This window comes from Muntiacus reevesi, chromosome 18 (genome assembly GCF_963930625.1).
Source record: "Muntiacus reevesi chromosome 18, mMunRee1.1, whole genome shotgun sequence".
In the NCBI taxonomy this organism is placed as follows: domain Eukaryota; kingdom Metazoa; phylum Chordata; class Mammalia; order Artiodactyla; family Cervidae; genus Muntiacus; species Muntiacus reevesi.
In genome coordinates, this window is record NC_089266.1 from 14,019,010 (window position 1) to 14,039,953 (window position 20,944).

At 41.1% G+C, this 20,944-nt stretch overlaps 1 protein-coding gene across 2 annotated transcripts; it reads right to left on the reverse strand.

Annotated features, from left to right (window-relative positions):
• Positions 1 to 205: 205 nt before the first annotated feature.
• Positions 206 to 20,569, reverse strand: MILR1 (mast cell immunoglobulin like receptor 1). Of its 2 annotated transcripts, none has more exons than XM_065910148.1 (9): positions 20,325 to 20,569; positions 15,304 to 15,573; positions 9,053 to 9,337; positions 6,833 to 6,943; positions 1,897 to 1,986; positions 1,346 to 1,402; positions 1,151 to 1,219; positions 474 to 554; positions 206 to 339 (listed from the first exon to the last, which is right to left on the reverse strand). In XM_065910148.1, the coding sequence occupies exons 1-8, from the start codon at positions 20,560 to 20,562 to the stop codon at positions 502 to 504; spliced, it is 1,173 nt and encodes a 390-aa protein (XP_065766220.1). In that variant the 5' UTR covers positions 20,563 to 20,569; the 3' UTR covers positions 206 to 339; positions 474 to 501. The 2 variants fall into 2 exon arrangements, with proteins under 2 accessions (XP_065766220.1, XP_065766219.1); XM_065910147.1 differs by having other exon boundaries at positions 1,112 to 1,219.
• Between the last annotated feature and the right edge of the window lie 375 nt (positions 20,570 to 20,944).

A 20,944-nucleotide genomic window follows, 5' to 3' on the forward strand; every position in this document is an offset into this window, starting at 1 on the left:
CTCGTTGAGTGATCTTGCCCTTCTCCAGAGGTGACTGCAGGTGCTGTTTTCTTCAGACACCTTTTCAAGGTCACCAAGTTTTGTTTTGGAATTCAGGCATGGTTTTTGGTTTGTGTGTTTGCTTCTGAACTTCAGTGGACATGGGGATGGGGAGATGATTGTTGTAAGCTTCCAGGATGCACTTAAGAAGAACACAGTAGTCAAAAAATTATTCTTTATTAAATGGCGTGGAAATGGGGGAAATAGTCCTTGCCAAAAAATGGCAAAAGCATGTAAAAACTGTCATTAGTCAGGATCCCACCTAACAAAACTCTTGTCTGATGACAGGATTGTATGTACCTGCAAAAGCCAAAAGAATAGTGTTTAAGCATGAAAAACAGTGAGTCACTTTGAGTAACCAGGTGAAACTTTTTAAAGTGTCAATCAAGTTTGCTTTTTCTTTATGGAAATCAGCTTTGTAAAAAGCATCTTACCCTGAGATGTAGCCTACATCTTTAAATCTCAGAAGACAAGTTCAGAATAGACATATCCACCTTTAGAATTATTACTGCCTTCTGTAATATAAAAGAGAAAACAATTCAGTAAACTTAGGATGTTTTTGTTGATGTTCAGTTGCTAAGTCATGTCTGATTCTTTGCAACCCAGTGGACTGCAGCATGCCAGGCTTCTGTGTCCTTCACCATCTCCCAGAGTTTCCTCAAGCTTGTGTCCATTAGGTCGGTGATGCTATCTAACCATCTCATCCTCTGCCGCCCTCTTCTCCTTTTGCCTTCAATCTTGGATATATATATCTATAGAAGCTCTTTTAAAATTCTATTTTGGTAGCTGGGGGGCCTGATAAAACCAAGTATTAACTGTCTTTTTTTCCTGGACTACATTATGTGATTTATTTTTGAAAGCATTTTAGAAGTGCACTTGCATTGTTCTCTCTGGATTTCTTTTTATGTGATACACTCCCTACCATATCCTTTCCTCCTCCCCATCCACCCACGTTCTGATGAAATTTATTAGGCGCTGTGGTGCTGGTTGCTATTGGTTTCCTAGGGTGTGTCTATTGCCCCCGTTCGTCCCATCCTTGGGTTCCAATGATGGTCTCACAGAAACCACTGACCCCTTTCAACAGTGTCTCCTATCCCAAACTGTGGCTCACCCTGGTCTCTTGGTGCCACCTGCTGGAACATGGGGGCAGCATAATGTATCTCCTGGGAGTATTCAGCCCCTGGGTAAAAGACAAGAAACAGAATTATTGGGTCTATGGTCCAAATCTCTGATCTCCTGAGGGCAGCGGCTTAGTCAGCTGCCCTTATAGTGGCATGCACTTCTGGACTTTGCACAGAGTACTTACCATCTTGGGCACTGGAAACACACTGCTTTGGTTCTAAGCCTGGAACAGGCTTCTCATCTGTAAAATGGGGATGATATAATTTGGGAGTTAGTGGTGTTTGCACCAGACAGAGCTGGAACAGGCTGGCCCTCAGTCAGCATCAACATTGGCTGGAGTTGTTCTCACTGTTGGCCAAGGCTGTGGGTCTGTTTACCATAAAGCAGTAAATGATGCCAGCTTTAAGAAGTGATCGTAAAAGTGATTGGAACACAGTGTGGATCATTCTGAACTGATATTTAAAAAAACCAAACTCCAAGATACGTTGTTAACTCAAAAAATCAGGTGTAGAATGGCATATCTATGACATGCTACCATTGCTACCATTTATTTAGATGCTAAAACACACTTAAAATATCTGTAGAAGGATTTTAAAGTGGGATTGAGTGTTGGGGCGGGAGGGAGACACTATACTCAGCTTCTTCAGTATTTTACCCATGTGTCTGTATGACCTTAAAAAAATTTAAAAGACAAAAACCCCAAATCAACCAAAATCTCAAACAAAATTCTCTTACCGGCTTGATTTTCACAGACATTTGCATATATTCCAGCTTCCATGGGTGTATTTCCATAGACTCTGGGTGCACTATCTTTCATCGCTTTTCCTATGTAAGTTGGTGCAGAATCATTAAAATAAACCAATTCAGCCACATTTTTTTTTTTCCCTGCTCCGCTATGGAGCAGAATTCCCCAAAGTTCTGGAAGAATGACCTTCTCAGATGGCCTAAAGTGTTGTCTATTAAAGGGAAATCGTGGGCTCAGCTAGGAGACCATAGCATCTGCTTCTTCAAGCCAGGAGTCCTTCTGATTTATTTTCTCAGATCTGCAAATAACACCCTCTGCCTATCAGATTGTGCTTGAGATGGTCAGAGATATCTTTTCTTTCCTTCACTGAGAAGAATAGCCTGTAAAACGCTTCTTAATATCTGCAAGAGCTACTAAATTACCCAACTGAGTTCCATTTAGCCCTGGTGAGTACTCAAGAATATTAATTCCACTTTTATAAGATCCTCAGATTTTTGTAGGAAGAGGAGACCAGTTTTAAAAATGCATGAGATGCAATAAATTTCAGAGGCTTGAAGTCATATCAGCCATCTTTTCTGACCACAACATATGAGACTAGAAATCAACTACAAGAAAAAAAAACTACCCAAAACAACAACAACAACAACCCACAAACACATGGAGGATAAATAATATACTACCAAACAAACAATGAGTCACTAAAGAAATTAAAGAGGAAATAAAAAAACATACCCAAAGATGAATGAAAATGGAAGCACAACCATCCAAAATCTAAGGGACCGAGCAAAAGCAGCTCTAAGAGGAAAGTTTATTGCAATACAAGTCTATCTCAGGAAACAAGAGAAATCATAAACAACCTAACTTTACACCCAAAGGAAAGAAGAAAAGTTAGAAGGAAAGAAATAATAAAGATCAGAGCAGGAATAAGTGAAATAACAACTAAAAGAAAACAGTAGAAAAGATTGATGAAGACCTGGTTCTATGAAAAGCCAAACAAAATTGATAAACCTTTAGCTAGACTCATCAAGAAAAAAGAGCGCTCAAATAAATAAAATAAAAAATGGAAGAAGTAGGGAATCGGCGGGAGGCTCCAGAAGGAGGGATGTACATATAGTCATGACTGATTTGCATTGTTGTATGACAGAAACCAACACAACATTGTAAAGCAATTATCCTTCAGTTAAAAAAAAGGAATGCTTTTAAAGGGCTTCACTGAGAATTCTCCATGGACGTAAATTCCATATTATATTGTCCAAGAAATTAAAAAAAAAAATGAAAGAAGTTACAGCTGATAACCATAGAAATACAAAGGGTCATAAGAGATTATGATAAACAATTGCACGCCAATGAAACAGACAACCTAGAATAAATGGATAAATTCCTAAAATATACAGTCTCCTCAGGCTAACTCGGAAAGAAATATAAAATATGAACAGCCCAATTACCACTCAATATGAAATGGAATCAATAATCAAAAGACTCCCAACAAATAAAAATCCTGGACCAGATGGTTTCATAGGTGAACTGTATAAAACATTGAAGAGGAAGAAACCCGTCCAAACTCATTCTACAAGGCCAGGATCACCCTGATCTCAAAGCCAGACAAAGACAGGGACTTTTCTGGTGGTCCAGTGGCTAAGACTCTGAGCTCATTATGCAGGGGGTCTGGGTTTAGTCCTTAGTCAGGGAACTATATCGTTTGTGGTGCAACTAAGATCCCACATGATGCAACTGAAAAAAAAAAAAAGATCCAAAGTGTCACACCTAAGACCTGGTGCAGCCAAAATGAACAACAACAACAAAACCCCAAACAACAAATACAGACAAAGACACCAGAAAAAAAAAGAAAACTACAGGCCAATATCACTGATGAATGTAGATGCAAAAATCCTCAACAACATATCAGCAAACAAAATTCAACAATACACTGAAAGAATTAGATGCCATGATCAATTGAGATTTATCCCAGAGATACGAGGACATTTCAATATCCACAAATCAATCAGGGTGATATACCACACAGTATTTCAATATCCACAAATCAGTCAGTGTGATACACCACATTAACAAACTGAATAAAAGCCATATGATTATTTAAATAGATGCAGAAATAGCTTTTGGCAAAATTCAGTATCGATTTATGATAAAAACTAAACAAAGTTACAGAGGGAACATACCTCAACATAATAAAGACCATATATAACAAGCCCATGGCTAACATTATACTCAGTGATGAAAAGCCAAAAGCATTTCCTCTAAGATAAGGAAGAAGACAAGAATGCTCACTCTTGCCACCTTTATTCACAATAGTATTGGGAGTCAGCCACAGCAATCAGACAAGAAGAAAAAAAGGAATCAAAATTGGAAAGAAAAAAGTAAAACTCACTGCAGATGACATGACACTATATAGAGAAAATCCTAAAGACACCACCAAAGAACTAGAACTATTGAAACAAATAAATGAATTCAGCTAAAGTCGCAGTATATGGAATTATTAATAATATACAGAGATCAGTTGCATTTCTATACACCAACAATGAACTATTTGAAAGAGAAATTAAGAAAACAATCCTATCTGTACTAAAAAGAATAAAATACCTAGGAATAATATAGCCAAGAAGGTAAAAGACCTGTACTTGTGAAACCATAAGACACTGATGAAGGAAATTCATCGGTGCTGTTTGTGCTAAAGACAGCACAAACAAATGAAAAGATATACCATTCTTATGGATTGGAAGAATTAATATTGCAAATGGTTATACTCCCCAAGGCAATCTACAGGTTTAATGAAATCCCTGTCAAATTAACAATGGGATTTTTCACAGACTTAGGTAAATAATTCTAAAATTTGTTTGGAAACACAAAACAACCTATGCTGAGAAAGAACAAAGCTGGAGGTATCATATTCTCTAATTTCAAACTGTACTTTGAAGGCACAGTAATCAAAACAGTATGGGACTGGCACAGAAACAGACACATAGATCAATGAAACAGACTAGAGAGCTCAGAAATGAACTCCTACTTATATGGTCAATTAATTTACAAGGGAGGTAAGAATATACAGTCAGGAAAAGATAGTCTTTTCAATAAATGGTATTGGGAAAACTGGACAGCTATATGTGAAAGAATCAAACTGGACTACTATCTCACACCATCTACAAAAACAAAGTGGATTAAGAACCTAAATGTGAGATTAGAAACCATAAAACACATAAAAGAAAACATAGGTAGTATGCTCTTTGACACTGGTCTTAGCAATATTTTTTTTGGCCCTGTCTCCTCAGGCAAGAGAAGTAAAAGCAAAAATAAACAAATGGGACCACATTAAGCTTGAACAGTGAAGGAAATTATCAACAAAGCAAAAAGGCAGCCTACTGAATGAAGGAAGATATTGCAAATGACATGTCTGATAAAGAGTTAATATCCAAAATGTACAAAGAACTCATAGAGCTCAGCATCAGAAAACCAAACAACCCAATTTAAAAACAGGCAGAGGAATTATATAGACATTTTCTAAAGAGGACATACAGATGGCCAGCAGGCACATGGAAAGATGTTCGAAATCACTAATCATCAGGGAAATGCAAATTGAAACTACAAAGAGATACCACCTCACACACCTCAGAATAGCTACCATCAAAAAGGAAACAAGTAACAAGTGTTGACAAGGATGCATCTTAAAAGGAAACCATCATGCACTGTTGGTGGGAATGTAAATTGTTGCAGCCACTATGGAAAACTGTATGGAGGAGTCTCAAAAAAAAAAAAAAAAAAAAAAAAAACGATCCAGCAATTCCACTTCTGGGAATTTTTTCTGAAGAAAGAGTTCATTAACGGATGAATGAATGGATAAACAAAGTTTGTGTTATGTATATATACTTGTGTGTGTATAGTACGTATACACACATATATAACTGATTATCCAGCTTTTGAAATGAAGGAGAAAAAAAATCTTTTGCACTGAAAGGCTTGTGGGATCTTAGTTCCCTAACCACAGATTGAAGCCATGTCCCCTGCAGTGAAAGTGCAGAGTCCTAACCATTGGGCCACCAGGAAAGTCCCCCCAAAGGAAGGAAATTCTGACATGCATACAACATGGATGAACCTTGAGGACATTGTGCTAAATGAAAGAAGCCACCTACAAAAGGACAAATATGGTGTGATTCCACTTACATGAGATTTCTAAAATAGATTCATAGACAGGAAACGGAATGGTGTCTGCCAGGGGCTGGGAGGAGAGAGAAATTAATAGGGACTTACACTGTTTGACAGGTACACAGTGTCATATTTGCAAAGTGAAAAAGTGGATGGCTGGAGATGGTAGCCCAGGAATGTGAATGTACTTAATGCCACCGAACTGTATACTTAACAATGGCCAAGGTGGTAAATTCTATTGTTATGCATATTTTACCACAATTTTGAAAAAGAATTTTTTAAAAATTAAAAAAAAGGTAAAAAGGTATTACAAATTTTAAGACAATGACAGCAGAGCATTAAAATTGTCTTCTTAGCAAGGGGCCCCATGTGACTGCACAGGTAACACGCCCACGAGCAATCTAAATAGGGAAGGCTTCACCAGAGAAAAGAGAACTGTGCTAAATGTGAACAGTTCAGGAAGTTCTTCGTTATCTTCTCGTTTTGCATCTTTTCCTTCTCTTTTCATTTTCTTCACGTCCCATTTCTGATTCTCCTTTCCCTTCCTCCTTACCCTCTCCCCTGCTGTCGGTCTCCAAAATCCAGGGAAAGTGAAAAGTGTTAGCTGCTCAGTCGTGTCCAACTCTTTGTGACCCCAAAGACTATAGCCTGCCAGCCTCCTCTGTCCATGGATTTTCCAGGCTAGCATACTGGAGTGAGTAGCCATTCCCCTCTTCAGGGGATCTTCCCCACCCTGGGATTGAACCTAGGCAAAGCTCCTAAGGAACTTACTTGCTTTGTACTTTGGTAGCATCCAAAATACTAGAATTAGGATGATTACTATTAACACCAGTAATAACCCCGGAAGCAGGAACTGCAGGCAGAATGGACCGCAGTCTCCTCCTGAAAGAAGAAGAAGACAGCATTCACTGGTCACTGCACAACCTGCCTTTCCAATGATACTGAATTGTGGAATGTTCTGGAAAGGTCGATCATGACTGTCTCCCAAGTTAGCCAAGATACCATGAACCCTGGGTCCCTGCCCTATGTGGAGACCTGCAGCATCTGAGAATTAACTTGTTAATGAAGTTCTAAAAGTCATACTAAGTCCATCTTCCACCAAGGGGCATTTACAAAGGAAAAAAAACAGCACAGCATTTAACAGACAGATTGTTGTCTACATCATTAGGGTCATAAATCTGAGAACAGCCTGGCCATTTGTCAGGCAAAGTCTTTAGTCATGTTGGCCTGATCTACGTTACCCAGCAACTGTCACTTATTATTGACTATATGCAGACATTGTGTTAAGCACTTTATGTGCATTGCCTTATGTATCTCATTGGTATTATTCCCATTTTACAATTAAGTAGAATAAGATTCAATTAAGTAAAGTTCCCATTTTACAATTAAATAAGACTATGTGATTTTTCTAAGGTCACACAGCTAGTGAATGGAAAGCAGTGATTTGTAGGCAAAAGGCTGACTCTGGGGCTTGACTTCAACAGGCTGCCTCACTTGTTAGAATTCACTGAACACCCAGATGTGGGCTCTGATCTTCTGAGGATGAGATGTTTAATGCCCTTGTGTGCCTATTACCCTTGCTAACCTAATTTTTTTTCCTCCTCCCGCCTTGACCAGTGTCCCTTCATCAAGCCAGGTTTTTGTTTTTTAAATTTTGTGGCCATGCATCGTGAGGGGTCCCAGTTCCCTGACCAGGGATCAAACCCATGCAGATTCTTAACCACTAGACGGCCAGGGACGTCTCTAAGGGTAGGTTTAAATCTGGAATTCTCAGACTCGGAGTTCTGTGCTGAAACATGACATTGTAAAGAGAACTGGCTCTGGCTCTGGCCTGGTCCCATCCCACCCAGGCTCTGATTTGCACCCTAAGGAACCTGACAAACACATAGACAGCCCCTGACTGCATGGCCAAATGTCGTCCCTCCCCCCCCACAAACAGCTCCCTTGGCTTGAGTCCAGGAGTGCTCACATCCTCACGGTGGTCTGCCCTTGGGAGGACGAGCTGGGAAAGAGATGTGCACAGGCCCTGGGAGGTGGGTTCTGATCTGATGGGGTAGGGAATTCAGGTCTAGGAACCTAGAGTAAGGTACAGAAAAGTAGAGATACAAGGTCCAGGCAGGCATCCCTATGGCTTATGAGAAGCTTATTGGAAAGTGTGTGGTTGAGAAAAATCCAGGCAGCGCCTTCTGAAACACAAGACTGGGACAGGAGCCGCTCTTGCCCCCAGTAGAGAAATCTAGATTCACCAAGCATTAGCAGCAGGGCATTCAACAGCCAAGCAGGAAGGTATGGTGTTAGAAGTGAGGTGTTTTTTTTTTTTTTTTAATGATTTTAAAAAGCACAAGAAAATCAAGAGACCCCAGCAGCTTCAAGAGATGCAGGACTTCCCTGGTGGTGCAGTGGATAAGAATCTGCCTGCCAGTGCACGGGACACATGTTCGATCCCTGGTCCGGGAAGATTCCACATGCCAAGGAGCAACTAAGGCCAGAGCAGCACAACTACTCAGCCTTCGTGCTGCAGCCACTGAAGCCCGCGTGCATAGAGCCTGTGCTCCACAATAAGAGAAGTCACTGCAATGAGAAGCTCGTGCACTGCAACGAAGAGTAGCCCCCACTCGCTGCCACTAGAGAAAGCCCGTGAGCAGCAATGAAGACCCAGCATGGTCAAAATAAATAAATAAATGAAAATAGTGACTAAAAAAAGAAAGTGAAAACAAAGAGAGTTACAAATTCTAATGTGATTGCTTAGAACCTGAGCAGAAAACAGAGTCAGTTCAGGAAGTCTTACTACAAGGTCGCTTCCTGCCCCACTCTCTAGGCTTTTCTATGGTTCCTTTATGGCAGAAAGCAGCCCCATCAGAGCATATGGACCCTACGGAAGGAAAAGCACTTAGAAGCAGGTGGGCAAAGTGGGAAATGGTGGGCAGAGAAGAGGCTGCAGTTTCTGGAAGTAAATCCAGACCCTGCTGAACAAGTTCAGGTAGCCCTTACCTGTTGAGGGTATGGTGACAGGTTGACTGTATTTTGCATGGTCAGGCAATCTGTTTTTAGCTTTACACCTGTACTCTTTCACTTCTGCAGTGTTACTCTCGGTTATGTTAAGTTCAGCAGGCTTCCTTACATTCTTGGAAATAACTGGTGATATGGTGGTATTTTTTTCAAAAAAAATATAATCGATGGGCAGAGAACCGTTGAATGAGATGCAGCGTAGTGCTATATATCGGTCTGTTTTTGTTTGAATGACGCTGATGTTCAGCACTGGTGCAGTCACTGGGTCTAGAAAAATAAAATTGCACGTTAAATGGCTAAGCAGATTGGGTTTCCTCACTCTGTCCACAAACATGGATGGAAGCCCTACTCTATTCCTGGCTGTTCACCCAAATATGAACGACACCCCTCTTGTGAAGTCAAACTGCTCACAAGAAGCTCCATGGGGAAAGATCAATAGGTATGTGGTTAACCCCGTGTATCCTGGCATGAACCAGGCTCTGAAAAAGCCAGAGAGTGGAGAGCATCTCTCTGCTTTGAGGAGCTGGAGTGCAAGCTTGCCTTTTATCAGAATTCACCATTTCTTTGTGGTTGATGGTATAATTTTGTCAAAGATCCAGCTTCAAGTATGTAGTTGAGAGGTGCTTTTAGTCCTAATCCTTGTAAGATAACAGTTTTTTTTTAAATCAAGGAAATCTAAAAATACCATCTTTTCTCACTGTACTGTCATTTGTAGAATTCAGCTGTTCAGTTATCTTCCAGTTCCTCCCTGAAACAGGAAGTAACCCTGATAAATAGGGTTAAGGGAAATTCTTGACCAGAAACGAGTGAGTCTGGTAGGCTCTGTCAGATCATACCATACTTCATGGGAGAATCCAGCTCTGTAATTTGTTATATAGTTCTTTAATGAAACAGGATTATAGGGAAAGAAAGATAATGAGTATCCTTCATGTGTTGGGGTCACTACCCACGTGGTTCACTTCACAACAGCACACAAGGTGGACGGCATTATGCTCATTCTGCAGACGAGTCCATTGAAATTCAGAGACCACATAGCTAATAAATGGCAGAGCCAGGGCCAACTCCCAAGCAGATACTTTTGTTTTTAACACTAGTGTGCCAATTTGACAACTGGGTGCAGGAACAATGAAACGTGTTTCATTGTCTAAGTCAAAGGAAAGAAACTAACAAATTAAGAGTCTTCTTGCTCCATCCCTGCCTCCCCTGAGCAGGAATCCCGGTGGCAGCATCCTTGACAGAGTGGTACCCAGGGATGGGGGCCTCAAAGAGCAACTTTGTTTGGGAATAGCCTCAATAGACTGTTCTTCCTACGAAAAACTACTTCCTGAAATCTACTTCCTGCAATTTTCAGGAATTGAAGTATTCATGATGAAGCAGAGAGCATGGACTTCTCTCTGAGATAAGATGACTCAAACTAGAATAAGGATTGATAATCTAAATTTAGCGGAAAGATGTAAACTTCCCTCAGAGTTTGTAAAAGGACTGGTAAAGGGCATCACAGCATCACTGTGATCAAGGGAAGGGAGTTGTAACTCTTCCATAAATCAGTTCTGTTTTTTAAATTAAAGGAGTCCTTTAAGGCTTTTTCAGATGCCACCTTCCCCATAAAACTTTTCCTAAATCCTCCAGGCGAAAGTTCTCCCTCTTCTGTCTCCTCCAACTCTTGATCCCATCCTCATACTACTTTTTCTGCCTCTCATTTCATGATCCACTTGAATGTCTCCTGGCCACCTCAACCATAACCTCTTGAAACTAAACTCTAGTTAATCTGTTAGTTAATGAATCAATCGGTAGGGAGATAAACATTATTAAAATTACATTCTTTTAAAAAATGTTTTCATTTATTCAGTCATTCATTTAGTTCTTTTGTGCTAAGAACAGTTAACATGAGATCTACCTTCTTTTTTTTTAAATTATTTTTTATTGGATTACAGTTGACTTACAATGTGTGTTAGTTTCTGCTCTATAGCAAGCTGAATCAGTTATATATATGTATGTATCCACTCTCTCAGTTGCCATAGAGCTCATTACAGAGTATTGAGTAGGGTTCCCTGTGCTATACCAAAGGGTCTTTTTTTAATTGGAGTATACTTGCTTTAGCACGTGTTATTTTCTGCGGTACAGTGAAGTGAATCAGCTCTATGTATACATACAGCCCCTCCCTCTCGGACCTCCCTTCTAGCACACCGCGGTCCCACGCCTCTAGGGTGAGCCCTGAGCAGAGCGCCCTGCGCCATGAAGCAGGTTCCCACTATCTGCTTTACACGTGGCAGAGCACACACCATCGATCCCGATGTCCCAATTCATCCCACCCTGCCACATTCACACATCTGTTCCCTCTGTCTGTGTCTCTATTCCGGCCCTGCAAATAGGTTCATTTGTGCCGTTTTTCTAGATTTCACATATATGCAGTAATACATGATTTTTTTTTTCCCTCTTTCTGACTTTACTCTGTATGATAGACTCTAGGTCCATCACACTGGTCAGAATGGCCATCATCAACAACTCTACAGACTATAGGAACTTCCCTGCTGATCCAGTGGTTAGGAATCCACCTTACAATGCAGGGGACATGGATTTAATCCCTGGTTGGAGAACTAAGATTCCATGTGCTACCAGGCTATTAAGCCCAGGAGTCCAACTACTGAACCCAAGGGCTCTGGAGTCTGGGCGCCACAATGAAAGATCCCGCACGATGCAACAAGGATCCCATGTGCTGCAACTAAGACCTGATGCCGCCAAATAAATAAATAAGTATTTTTCTTTAAAAAGTCTACAAATGATAAATGCTGGAGAGGGTGTGGAGAAAAGGGATCCCTCTTGCACTGTTGGTAGGAATGTAAATTAATACAGCCACTATGGAGAACAGTTTGGAGTTTGCTCAAAAAACTAGGAATAGAATTGCCATATGACCCAGCAATCCCACTACTGGACTTATCTGGAGAAAACCATAATTCAAAAAGACACATGTACCCCAGTGTTCATTGTAGCACTGTTTACAATAGCCAGGACATGGAAGCAACTGATAGGTCTAATGACAGATGAATGGATAAAGAAGATGTGGTACACCTGGATACAATGGGATATTGCTCAGTCATAAAAATGAATGAAACTGGGTCATTTGTAGAGATCTACCTTCTTAACAAATTTTTAAGTGCATAGTACAGCATTGTTAACTATAACCCAAATTTTATACTCATTGAACAACTTCTATTTTTGCCCCTCTCAGTAAATGACTGTCCATCAGCTGATCACAGTAGACACCTGAGAGTCATTCTTGACTCCTTCCTCACCTTTACTACCTCTGATTCCAAACCTAATCACTCAGCAAGCCCTGTTGTTTCTCCCTCCAAAGTCTGTTCTGACCCTGTCCACTCCTCTCCATCTCCCCACTGTTTGTCTCCTGGATGACTGCAAAAGCCTCCCAGCCAATCCCCAGCCTCTACCCTTGCCCTGCCCCACCCAGGAAGAATTAACTTCAAAGATGATAATGGGGTCATAGGCCTGACTTGGCTCTCCCCTCCGCTTTCCAGTCTCACTTGAGGTCACGGTCCCCTCATCTGACCTCCAGCCATACCAGTGGCATATTACACCCTTCCCAACAGCCCACTTCTTCCTTAGGCTGGAGCCCCCAGCACAGGGTATTGTCCTTTGACTAGAGCCTTCTTTCTCTCACTGTAGAGAATCATTTCTCATCGTTTAGGGTCCCCTGAAATGCCATCCCCTTAGAAAGTCCTTCCAAAACTATCTTTTTTCTTTTTTTTTCCTTCCATAACTATCTTATCTGGGCTTCCCAGGTGGTGCTAGTCCCATCTGGCGGGACTTCCCTAGTGATCCAGTGGCTAAGATTCTACGGGTCCAATCCCTGGTCAGGGAACTAGATCTCCATATGCCATAGCTAAGACTTCTGGGCAGTCAAAAAATAGAACCTGTCTGCCAATGCAGGAAATGTTAAGAGATGTAGGTTCGATCCCTGGGTCGGGAAGATTCCCCTGGAGGAGGTCATGGCAACCCACTCCAGTATTCTTGCCTGAAGAATCCCCATGGACAGAGGAGCCTGGCAGGCTACAGTCGATAGTCAAATTGGACACAACTGAATTGATTTAGCATGCAGACAACTACCCTTTCTAAGGAAATCACTCCCCATTCACCATCCACCTCCCAAGTTTTCTCCATCACTGTGCCAGTTTCTTTTTCTTTATAACCGTCAACACAGTTTGTGATTATGAATTTATTTGACTGGGTACTTGGGTTTCATGCCACCTCGATTAGACTATAAGCTCCACCAAGGCAGAAACTAATGTATATCCAGGGCTTGGCACATTCGGCATATCATTAAATATTCGATGAGTGGATCAAAGATGAATGAATCTGTATTCATGGCTCATATCCCTACTGAGTTGGGAACAAGATCATGATTTAGGTATCATCGAAACTCTGGCAGCATGCAAGACAGTTATTCACATGGGGGTAGGCACTCAATAGGTGTTAGTCTGACTTAAATAAAGATGATAGAGGCTTATAATCTATAAAAAATTCTATCAGGCAGTGTAATTACTGCTGGAAACACATTGCAGGAAACGAGTGCATTTACTTTGAAGGCAGGATGTGGGAAGACTGTACACCTATCTGTGGGACAGATGCTCAGGAAATGAAGACTGGGTTGTTTTTTTTTTCCAAAATCCATTGATTTAAGGCTTCAGCCTTGCACAGGAAGCTAGGGGTATACATGGGTTCCCTGATGCCTCTTGCATTGCTTTTTCTGCAAATCCAGGCCCAGTTCAGCAGAAATCTGACCACCAGAGACTATTATCAGCCAGGGCACTGCCCTCACATTATGTACCATATCCTAGACCTTGTTTACATGGTTGTCTTCTTTTTACATTTCTTTTACAGTTAGGGCTTCAATTGAGTTTGTGTTCAAATTTGTCCTAAGATGGTTGGTTCTTGTTTTTTTTTTTTTATTTAATTAAAAAAATTTTTTGGCTGTGCCACACAGCATGTGGACTCTTAGTTCCCGGACCAGAGAACGAACCTGTGACCCCTGTACCGAAGGCCTGTAATCTTAACCACTGTAGTGCCAGCGGAGTCCCTGAGATGGCTCTAACCCAGAGTCCATGGCATCCCTTATAGTCTTATGCAGAAGTTTGCATCGGTAGTCTCATGAAAACATCTCAGGGAAGGTATCCATCACTATCATTACACTGTTAAAATGGTTATAACCTAAAAAGCTAAGAACCATTGACCTAGAGTAGAGGCATCCAATAGAACTTTCTGTGATGACAGATATGTTCTGTGTCTGTGTTGTCTAATACAACAGCCACACCGCACCTATGGCTTCTGGGCTCTTGAAGTGTGACTAACAAGATGAAGGAACTGTGTTTTTAAATTTCACCTAATTTTAACTAATGAATTTAAACTTAAATAGCAACATGTGGCTAGTGGCTACCATGCTGGAGAGCGCAGACCCAGAGAATCACTCAAATACTCGATCAGTAAGTCGGGGGTCCTCTGTTTGGAAGACTCCAGGTACACATATCACCTGGAAACCCTCTCTTCCTCGTCCAGCAGTCCAATATCAAGGTCACTATCATGGATGAGGCCATTAATGCTAGGCTGTGAGAGGCTTGGGGTGGGAAGATGGGAGAGAAAATGTGGTTGGGGAGTCCCCTGGGGGCCCAATGGTTAGGATTCTGGGCTTTTCCTGCTGTGGCCTGGGTTCAAGCCCTGGTCAAGAAACTGAGATCCCACAAGCTGTGGGTAGTGCGGAGGAAGGGGAGAGAAAGAGATGACTGGGCAGGAAGCATGCTGGCCGATGGCCGCCGTAAAGAGAAGGAGCTGGGGAAAGTCTGGGGCTCTGAAGACCCTTGCCACGGGTCCAACACTGGTTCTAAGACTTCTTACTTGAGTCTTCAGAGAAAAAGTCTTTTTTGTGTGTGTGCCTATATGACAAGAATCCAGAGTAAAGCATTTAGAAAGGATTTCAACAACTTTCTCAACTGTTGATGTAAGACTTTTAGTCTTAGGCCATCAGCCTATTATCATCTGAAATGGCTAAACATCTTTGGGACAGAAAGTGAAATGGAATTATGAAGAAACAAGTGATCTTGTTTCTTAAACAAGATCTCAATGACATGTATGCTAGGATCTTGAGAGAGTGTTAACCAGCAGAACAGAGAGTCCACCCTAGAACAGGAAACACAGGGCCCCTGAATAACAAGCGTTCCACTTACCGACAAATGTGAAGTTGAATGGACGACTGTATTTTGTACAGTTAGCAACTTGGACTTTGCATTTGTAGGGGCCCAGATCATGGGCTTCTGAGACTGTTAGGTTAAAAGTCACGGGTTCACCTTTTCTATCCTGGGTTTGCAGGCATTTCTCATTCCGAAACAAAAAATAGGTGATCTCTAGTGATTTGTTCTGTTGGAAACACGATAGAGATACATTCTGACCCCGCATGACTGCGTCCGTTTGTGAGTGCAAACTTGGAGAAGGGAATTCTGGAAAACAAAATAACACAAGAGAAAGTCCTTGTTACCTTACAATGATAATAACCCTGTGGTTGTCAACCCACATTTTGTGGGTCGAGGTGGTGGAGACCCTCTTTTCCTGGCGAACTTCCCAGAGGTGGGGGGCATTTCTTGCCCGCGCATCCAGGCTGGACAGTGTGTGAGGAAGTCTCGGCACCTCCAGAGGCCTCTCCCAGTGAGAGACGGGTGACCTCACCAAGCTCTTTTGTTCTGGGTTGGAACTTACTGGCCACTGGTACACCCTATGTGTGTACCAGACAAGGCCCCCCTATGACCATATTAGATCGAGACAAAAAGACCAGATGACTCCTGTCTGAACACAGATGAACATTGTCCAAGACACAAAAATGGCCAAATAGCCCTCTAAACTGGCTAGTGTGGTTGACAGCTGCTTCTTTATCAGTCACGGTTTTTGCCTGCACTGCTTATCTTTCAGATAAGATTTATTTTATTTTTAATTAATTTATTTATCTTACTTGGAGGATAATTACAATATTGTTATGGCTTTTGCCCTGTATCAACAAGAATTGGCCAAAGCTTATTATACATGTATCTTCCTATCCTGAACCCCCCACCACCCCCTTCCCCTCCCTATCCGTCTAGGTTGTCGCAGAGCCTTGGCCTTGGGGGCTCTGCTTCATGCATCATCAGTCTCACACTGGTCATCAGATAAGAATTACTAAGATGCACAACCGTGTCGCTGTTTCCATTTCCTAAAAGAGTCCAATTCAGGGATTTCCCTGGTGGTCCAATGGCTAAGACTCCATGCTCCCAATGCAGGGGGCCCGGGTTTGATACCTGGTCAGGAAACTAGATAAATTAAAAAAAGAGAGAGAGAGAATCCAATTCAGAGTAAATCCTGTTGCCTCAAATCTTTCTCCAAGTTACCTAACACAAATCTTACTCAAGGATGCCCTCTCACTTGTTCCCATGGTACACATTTTCCCTCAAAACCCAACTTTGTTCAACTACACATGTGTCTCCAGTGATCTTTGACTGGAGGACATTCGTATTAATAGTTTTTATCTCTAAAAATAAGGACTCTTATTTTTAGAGTTATTGTAAAAATAGAGTTATTGTTATTGTAAAAATAACAATACCATTATCCCACCTGAAAATTAACAATATTTAAAAAAATATTACCAGATATCTAGTTACTGTTCAAATTCCCCCAACTGTCTGATTTTTCTTTTAGGATTCATGATGGTCTGTTGTAATTAGTTGAAATGTTTCTTATGTCTTTTTTCATTGATAGATCTTTCCGTCTCTTTTATTCTCCCTGCACTTTATCTGTTGAAGAAAGCAAGTTGTTTGTTCTGAAGTGTTTTCCACGGTCTGGATTTCTTTAATTACATTCGATGGTGCTCCATTACCATGTTCTATCTCCTGTCCCGAGGCTTGATGAAATTCAGATTAGCTTTTATTTAGCAAGAATGCAACTTAGGGGGTAGATGTACTTCCATTACGAGGCACATAATGTCTGATTATCTCTCTTTTTTGTTTGTTAGCAGGCTTTGACAATGGTTACCCAGAAGCATTATTTCATTGAGCTTCTTAGGTGGCACAGTGGTAAAAGAATCCATCTGCTGATGAATGGATAAGGAAGCTGTGGTACATATACACCATGGAATATTACTCAGCCGTTAAAAAGAATTCATTTGAATCAGTTCTAATGAGATGGATGAAACTGGAGCCCATTATACAGAGTGAAGTAAGCCATAAAGATAAAGAAAATTACAGCATACTAACACATATATATGGAATTTAGAAAGATGGTAATGATAACCCTATATGCAAAACAGAAAAAGAGACGCAGAAGTACAGAACAGACTTTTGAACTCTGTGGGAGAAGGTGAGGGTGGGATGTTTCAAAAGAACAGCATGTATATTATCTATGGTGAAACAGATCACTAGCCCAGGTGAGATGCATGAGACGAGTGCTCGGACCTGGTGCACTGGGAGGACACAGAGGAGTCGGGTGGAGAGGGAGGTGGGAGGGGGGATCGGGATGGGGAATACGTATAACTCTATGGCTGATTCGTGTCAATGTATAACAAAACCCACTGAAATGTTGTGAAGTAATTGGCCTCCAACTAATAAAATAAAAAAAATAATAAATTAAAAAAAAAAAAGAATCCATCTGCTGAGGCAGGAGATGCAGATTCGATCTCTGGGTGAAGAAGATGCCCTTAGAAGAGGGCATGGCAACCCACTCCAGCATTCTTGCTTGGGAAATTCCATGGACAGAGGGCTACAATCCATGGAGTCCCAAGGAGTCAGACACATGCCTGAGAACACACGTGCACACTGATAATTTCATTAGAGGTTGCAAAATGGGGATTTACCAGTTCTTTTTCACTTATAACCCATAATTATCTGAAGAGAAATACTCTTGTCAACTCTGGTTACACCGTGGTTCAGTGTGTATAGAAAAGGGAGGATAAATGCTTGATTCTCTTCTGTTATTGACCAATTTTAAAAAATAATGAGTTGGTTTCCTGCTATCTTATAACAGTGAGATGTTTTTCCTTTATTATTGTTATTTTTGTTTAAGAATCATTGTGAGCTCATAGATGTAAATGTATTTGATGTGTCTCAACCTATTACACGATTACTCAACCTATTACACTTATTTTATTCTTATAGCCTCTCTAAATGGCCTTCTGAATCTTTTTGCCACAATCCTAGTAATCTCTGATAGCTTGTGTGTTTGTATTTTATTATTTAAAAATGCCAAGGGAAGAAATAATCCTCATCAGAAAATCTAATGTTAAAATTTAAGATTATAAAAGAATTAAGAGAAATACCCAGAAACGTTTTTATATCATCTGCTGGAAAAGGTCTTCCAAGTAAGACCCACAAAATAGGAACCATAAAGAAAAGACTGAAAGAAATAACTATTCTAAAACTTTAAATTCCTCCATGGCAAAATTAAGACAAGTGAAAGCCTAGAAGAAAGTACTTAAAGCATAAACAAGCATAGGATTCTTTTAATATACATAAGATAAACGTGCTAGCCGTTCAGCCATGTCTGACTCTTTGGTACTCCATGGACTGTAGCCTACCAGGCTCCTCTCTCCATGGGATTCTCCAGGCAAGAATACTGGAGTGGGTTGCCATTTCTTTCTCCAGGGGATCTTCCCAACCCAGGGATGGAACCCAGGTCTCCTGCATTACAGGCACATTCTTTACCATATTGAACTACCAGGGAAGCCCTCATATACATAAACCAATAGCAAATTAATAAGGAAAAGACAATCAAATAAATGGTCAAATAATATGAATAGGTAATTCCCAGAAGAAGAAATAGTGTTCGAGGAATGGCTTGGGTGGAGGAGGGGTTTAGACCCCTCAAAAACGCCAGCAATCTACACTTTGATCTGGACAATTAGTATTTTCTCAGTCTTATGTAAGTTCAGATTCAAAAAAAGCCCTCACCTCTCTTTCCAGTCAGATTGCCATCCCTAAATGTCCTTTATATGGGCATGCTGGAGCTTTCATAGTCAACAAACATGAGAAGAAGCACAGCTTTATGAGTGATGAGGCAACCACGAACTAAAACAACATTGAGATATTATTTTTGTACTCATCAGATTGACACAAATTTAAAAAATTGATTGTATCCACTGTCGGAGAGAGGGTGACAGTCTCACACTTAACCCATGTCCGTGGTCAGCGTTGGTGAACATGCACCAGTTCAGCGTGTTAGGAGGGCAACTTAGCATTATCTGTAACAATTCAAATGGACATGGCCTTCGACCCAGCCGTTTCACTTCTAGGATTTTATCCTACGTGAACTCTCACACGCTCTTGTGTCCACAAAGGATGTTTACGGCAGTACTGTTTCTATGATAAGGAATAAAATGGAACAGCCAATAAAGGAATGATGGTTCAATGAATTATGACTAAGTCCTACTGTGAAATGCCATGCAACTGTTGAAAAGAAGGGAGTTAGATCTACAACTTCCTCTTAGGAAGATGTCTGGGACGTGTTAATTTTAAAAAGAACAGGTCACAGAAGAGTTTGTTTGCTTTGATATTGGAGCGGAAAGGACTGTTAATAGTGGTTGCTTTTGGACACAGAGATGGGAGAGGGACTGAGGGGATCTATTTATAGCAGAACCTTCACCTTTTACAGTATAGTAACAACAACGACCTGGGCTAGCATTTACTGATGGCTCCCCATGCACTTGGCTCTGTGCTGAGGGACATGGCTTGTCTCAGTCTTCACAACAGCCCTCCCAGGGAGGTGCCTTTATTTTCCCCCCTTCATAGAGGATAGAAATTAAGCTTAAAGTGGTTTTCATCATGTGCCCAGACTACCAGCTGGAAAAGGGTAAAAACAAGGTTAGGACCACAACAGGCTGGCTCTATGATGATAAACTGCCTCCCAGGATATGTTTTTAGTGATGCCTGAATTATTTTACAACGATTGCGTGTTGATTTTCTAATGGAAAAACAACAGAGAAAGAAAAAACCGTTTAATTGTTTAAAAAAAAAATCTCAACATTTTGTTTCTTAGTCTCAGGAAAGATTCTCTGACTCCCTCCCTAAAATCACTTCATTTTAAACAAACAATACAAAGTGGAAAAACTCTCCTCTTTGGTTGTTCATCAAAAAGCACAGAGAAACCTGCTCATGACTGCGCATGATTAAAGCTGACTGTCTCATCGTTTCAGTGAAAGCGGCTTGAGTACAACAGAGAAGTAAATGAAACTTACCATTTGTTTTTCTCATTCTTTCACAATCCAGTGCAACCTTTTGAATTGAAAGAGAGAAAAGGAACACGAGAAAACTCTTTTTCCACATGGCGTCTTGGTTTGGAGATTCAAGCTTCGAAATGGTAAGTGACAGAAAGAAAAATGCCCCAAAGAAGAGCTTGTTTAAATAGCCCCACATTCTCTTGAATGAAATCGGGGAGGAGGGCAAAGGAGTCTTGATGGCCACCCTGCCTCCCATCAGTGAATCATAGAGAGAACTTCCTCTTTTTCGACCAAGTTAAAGAAATCGGAGTTGTGTGGACTAGCCTGATGTGAGATGACTGGTTGGTGTGACCCTGTGCGCCTCTGTGAGCACTGTAGGCAGAGAGGGATGTGGCAGGTTGCTTCTAATTCAGGCTGGCAGGGAAGCAGACAGTGGGAAAAAGAAAAAGTGTTGCCACTATGGGCTTCCCTGGTGGCTCAGCGGTACAGAACCCACCTGCCAAAGCAGGAGAGCCGGGTTCAATCTCTGGGTGGGAAAGATTGCCTGGAGAAGGAAATGGCAACACACCACAGTATTTTTGCCTGGAAAATCCATGGACAGAGTAGCCTGGTGGGTTATACAGTCCATGGGGTCACAA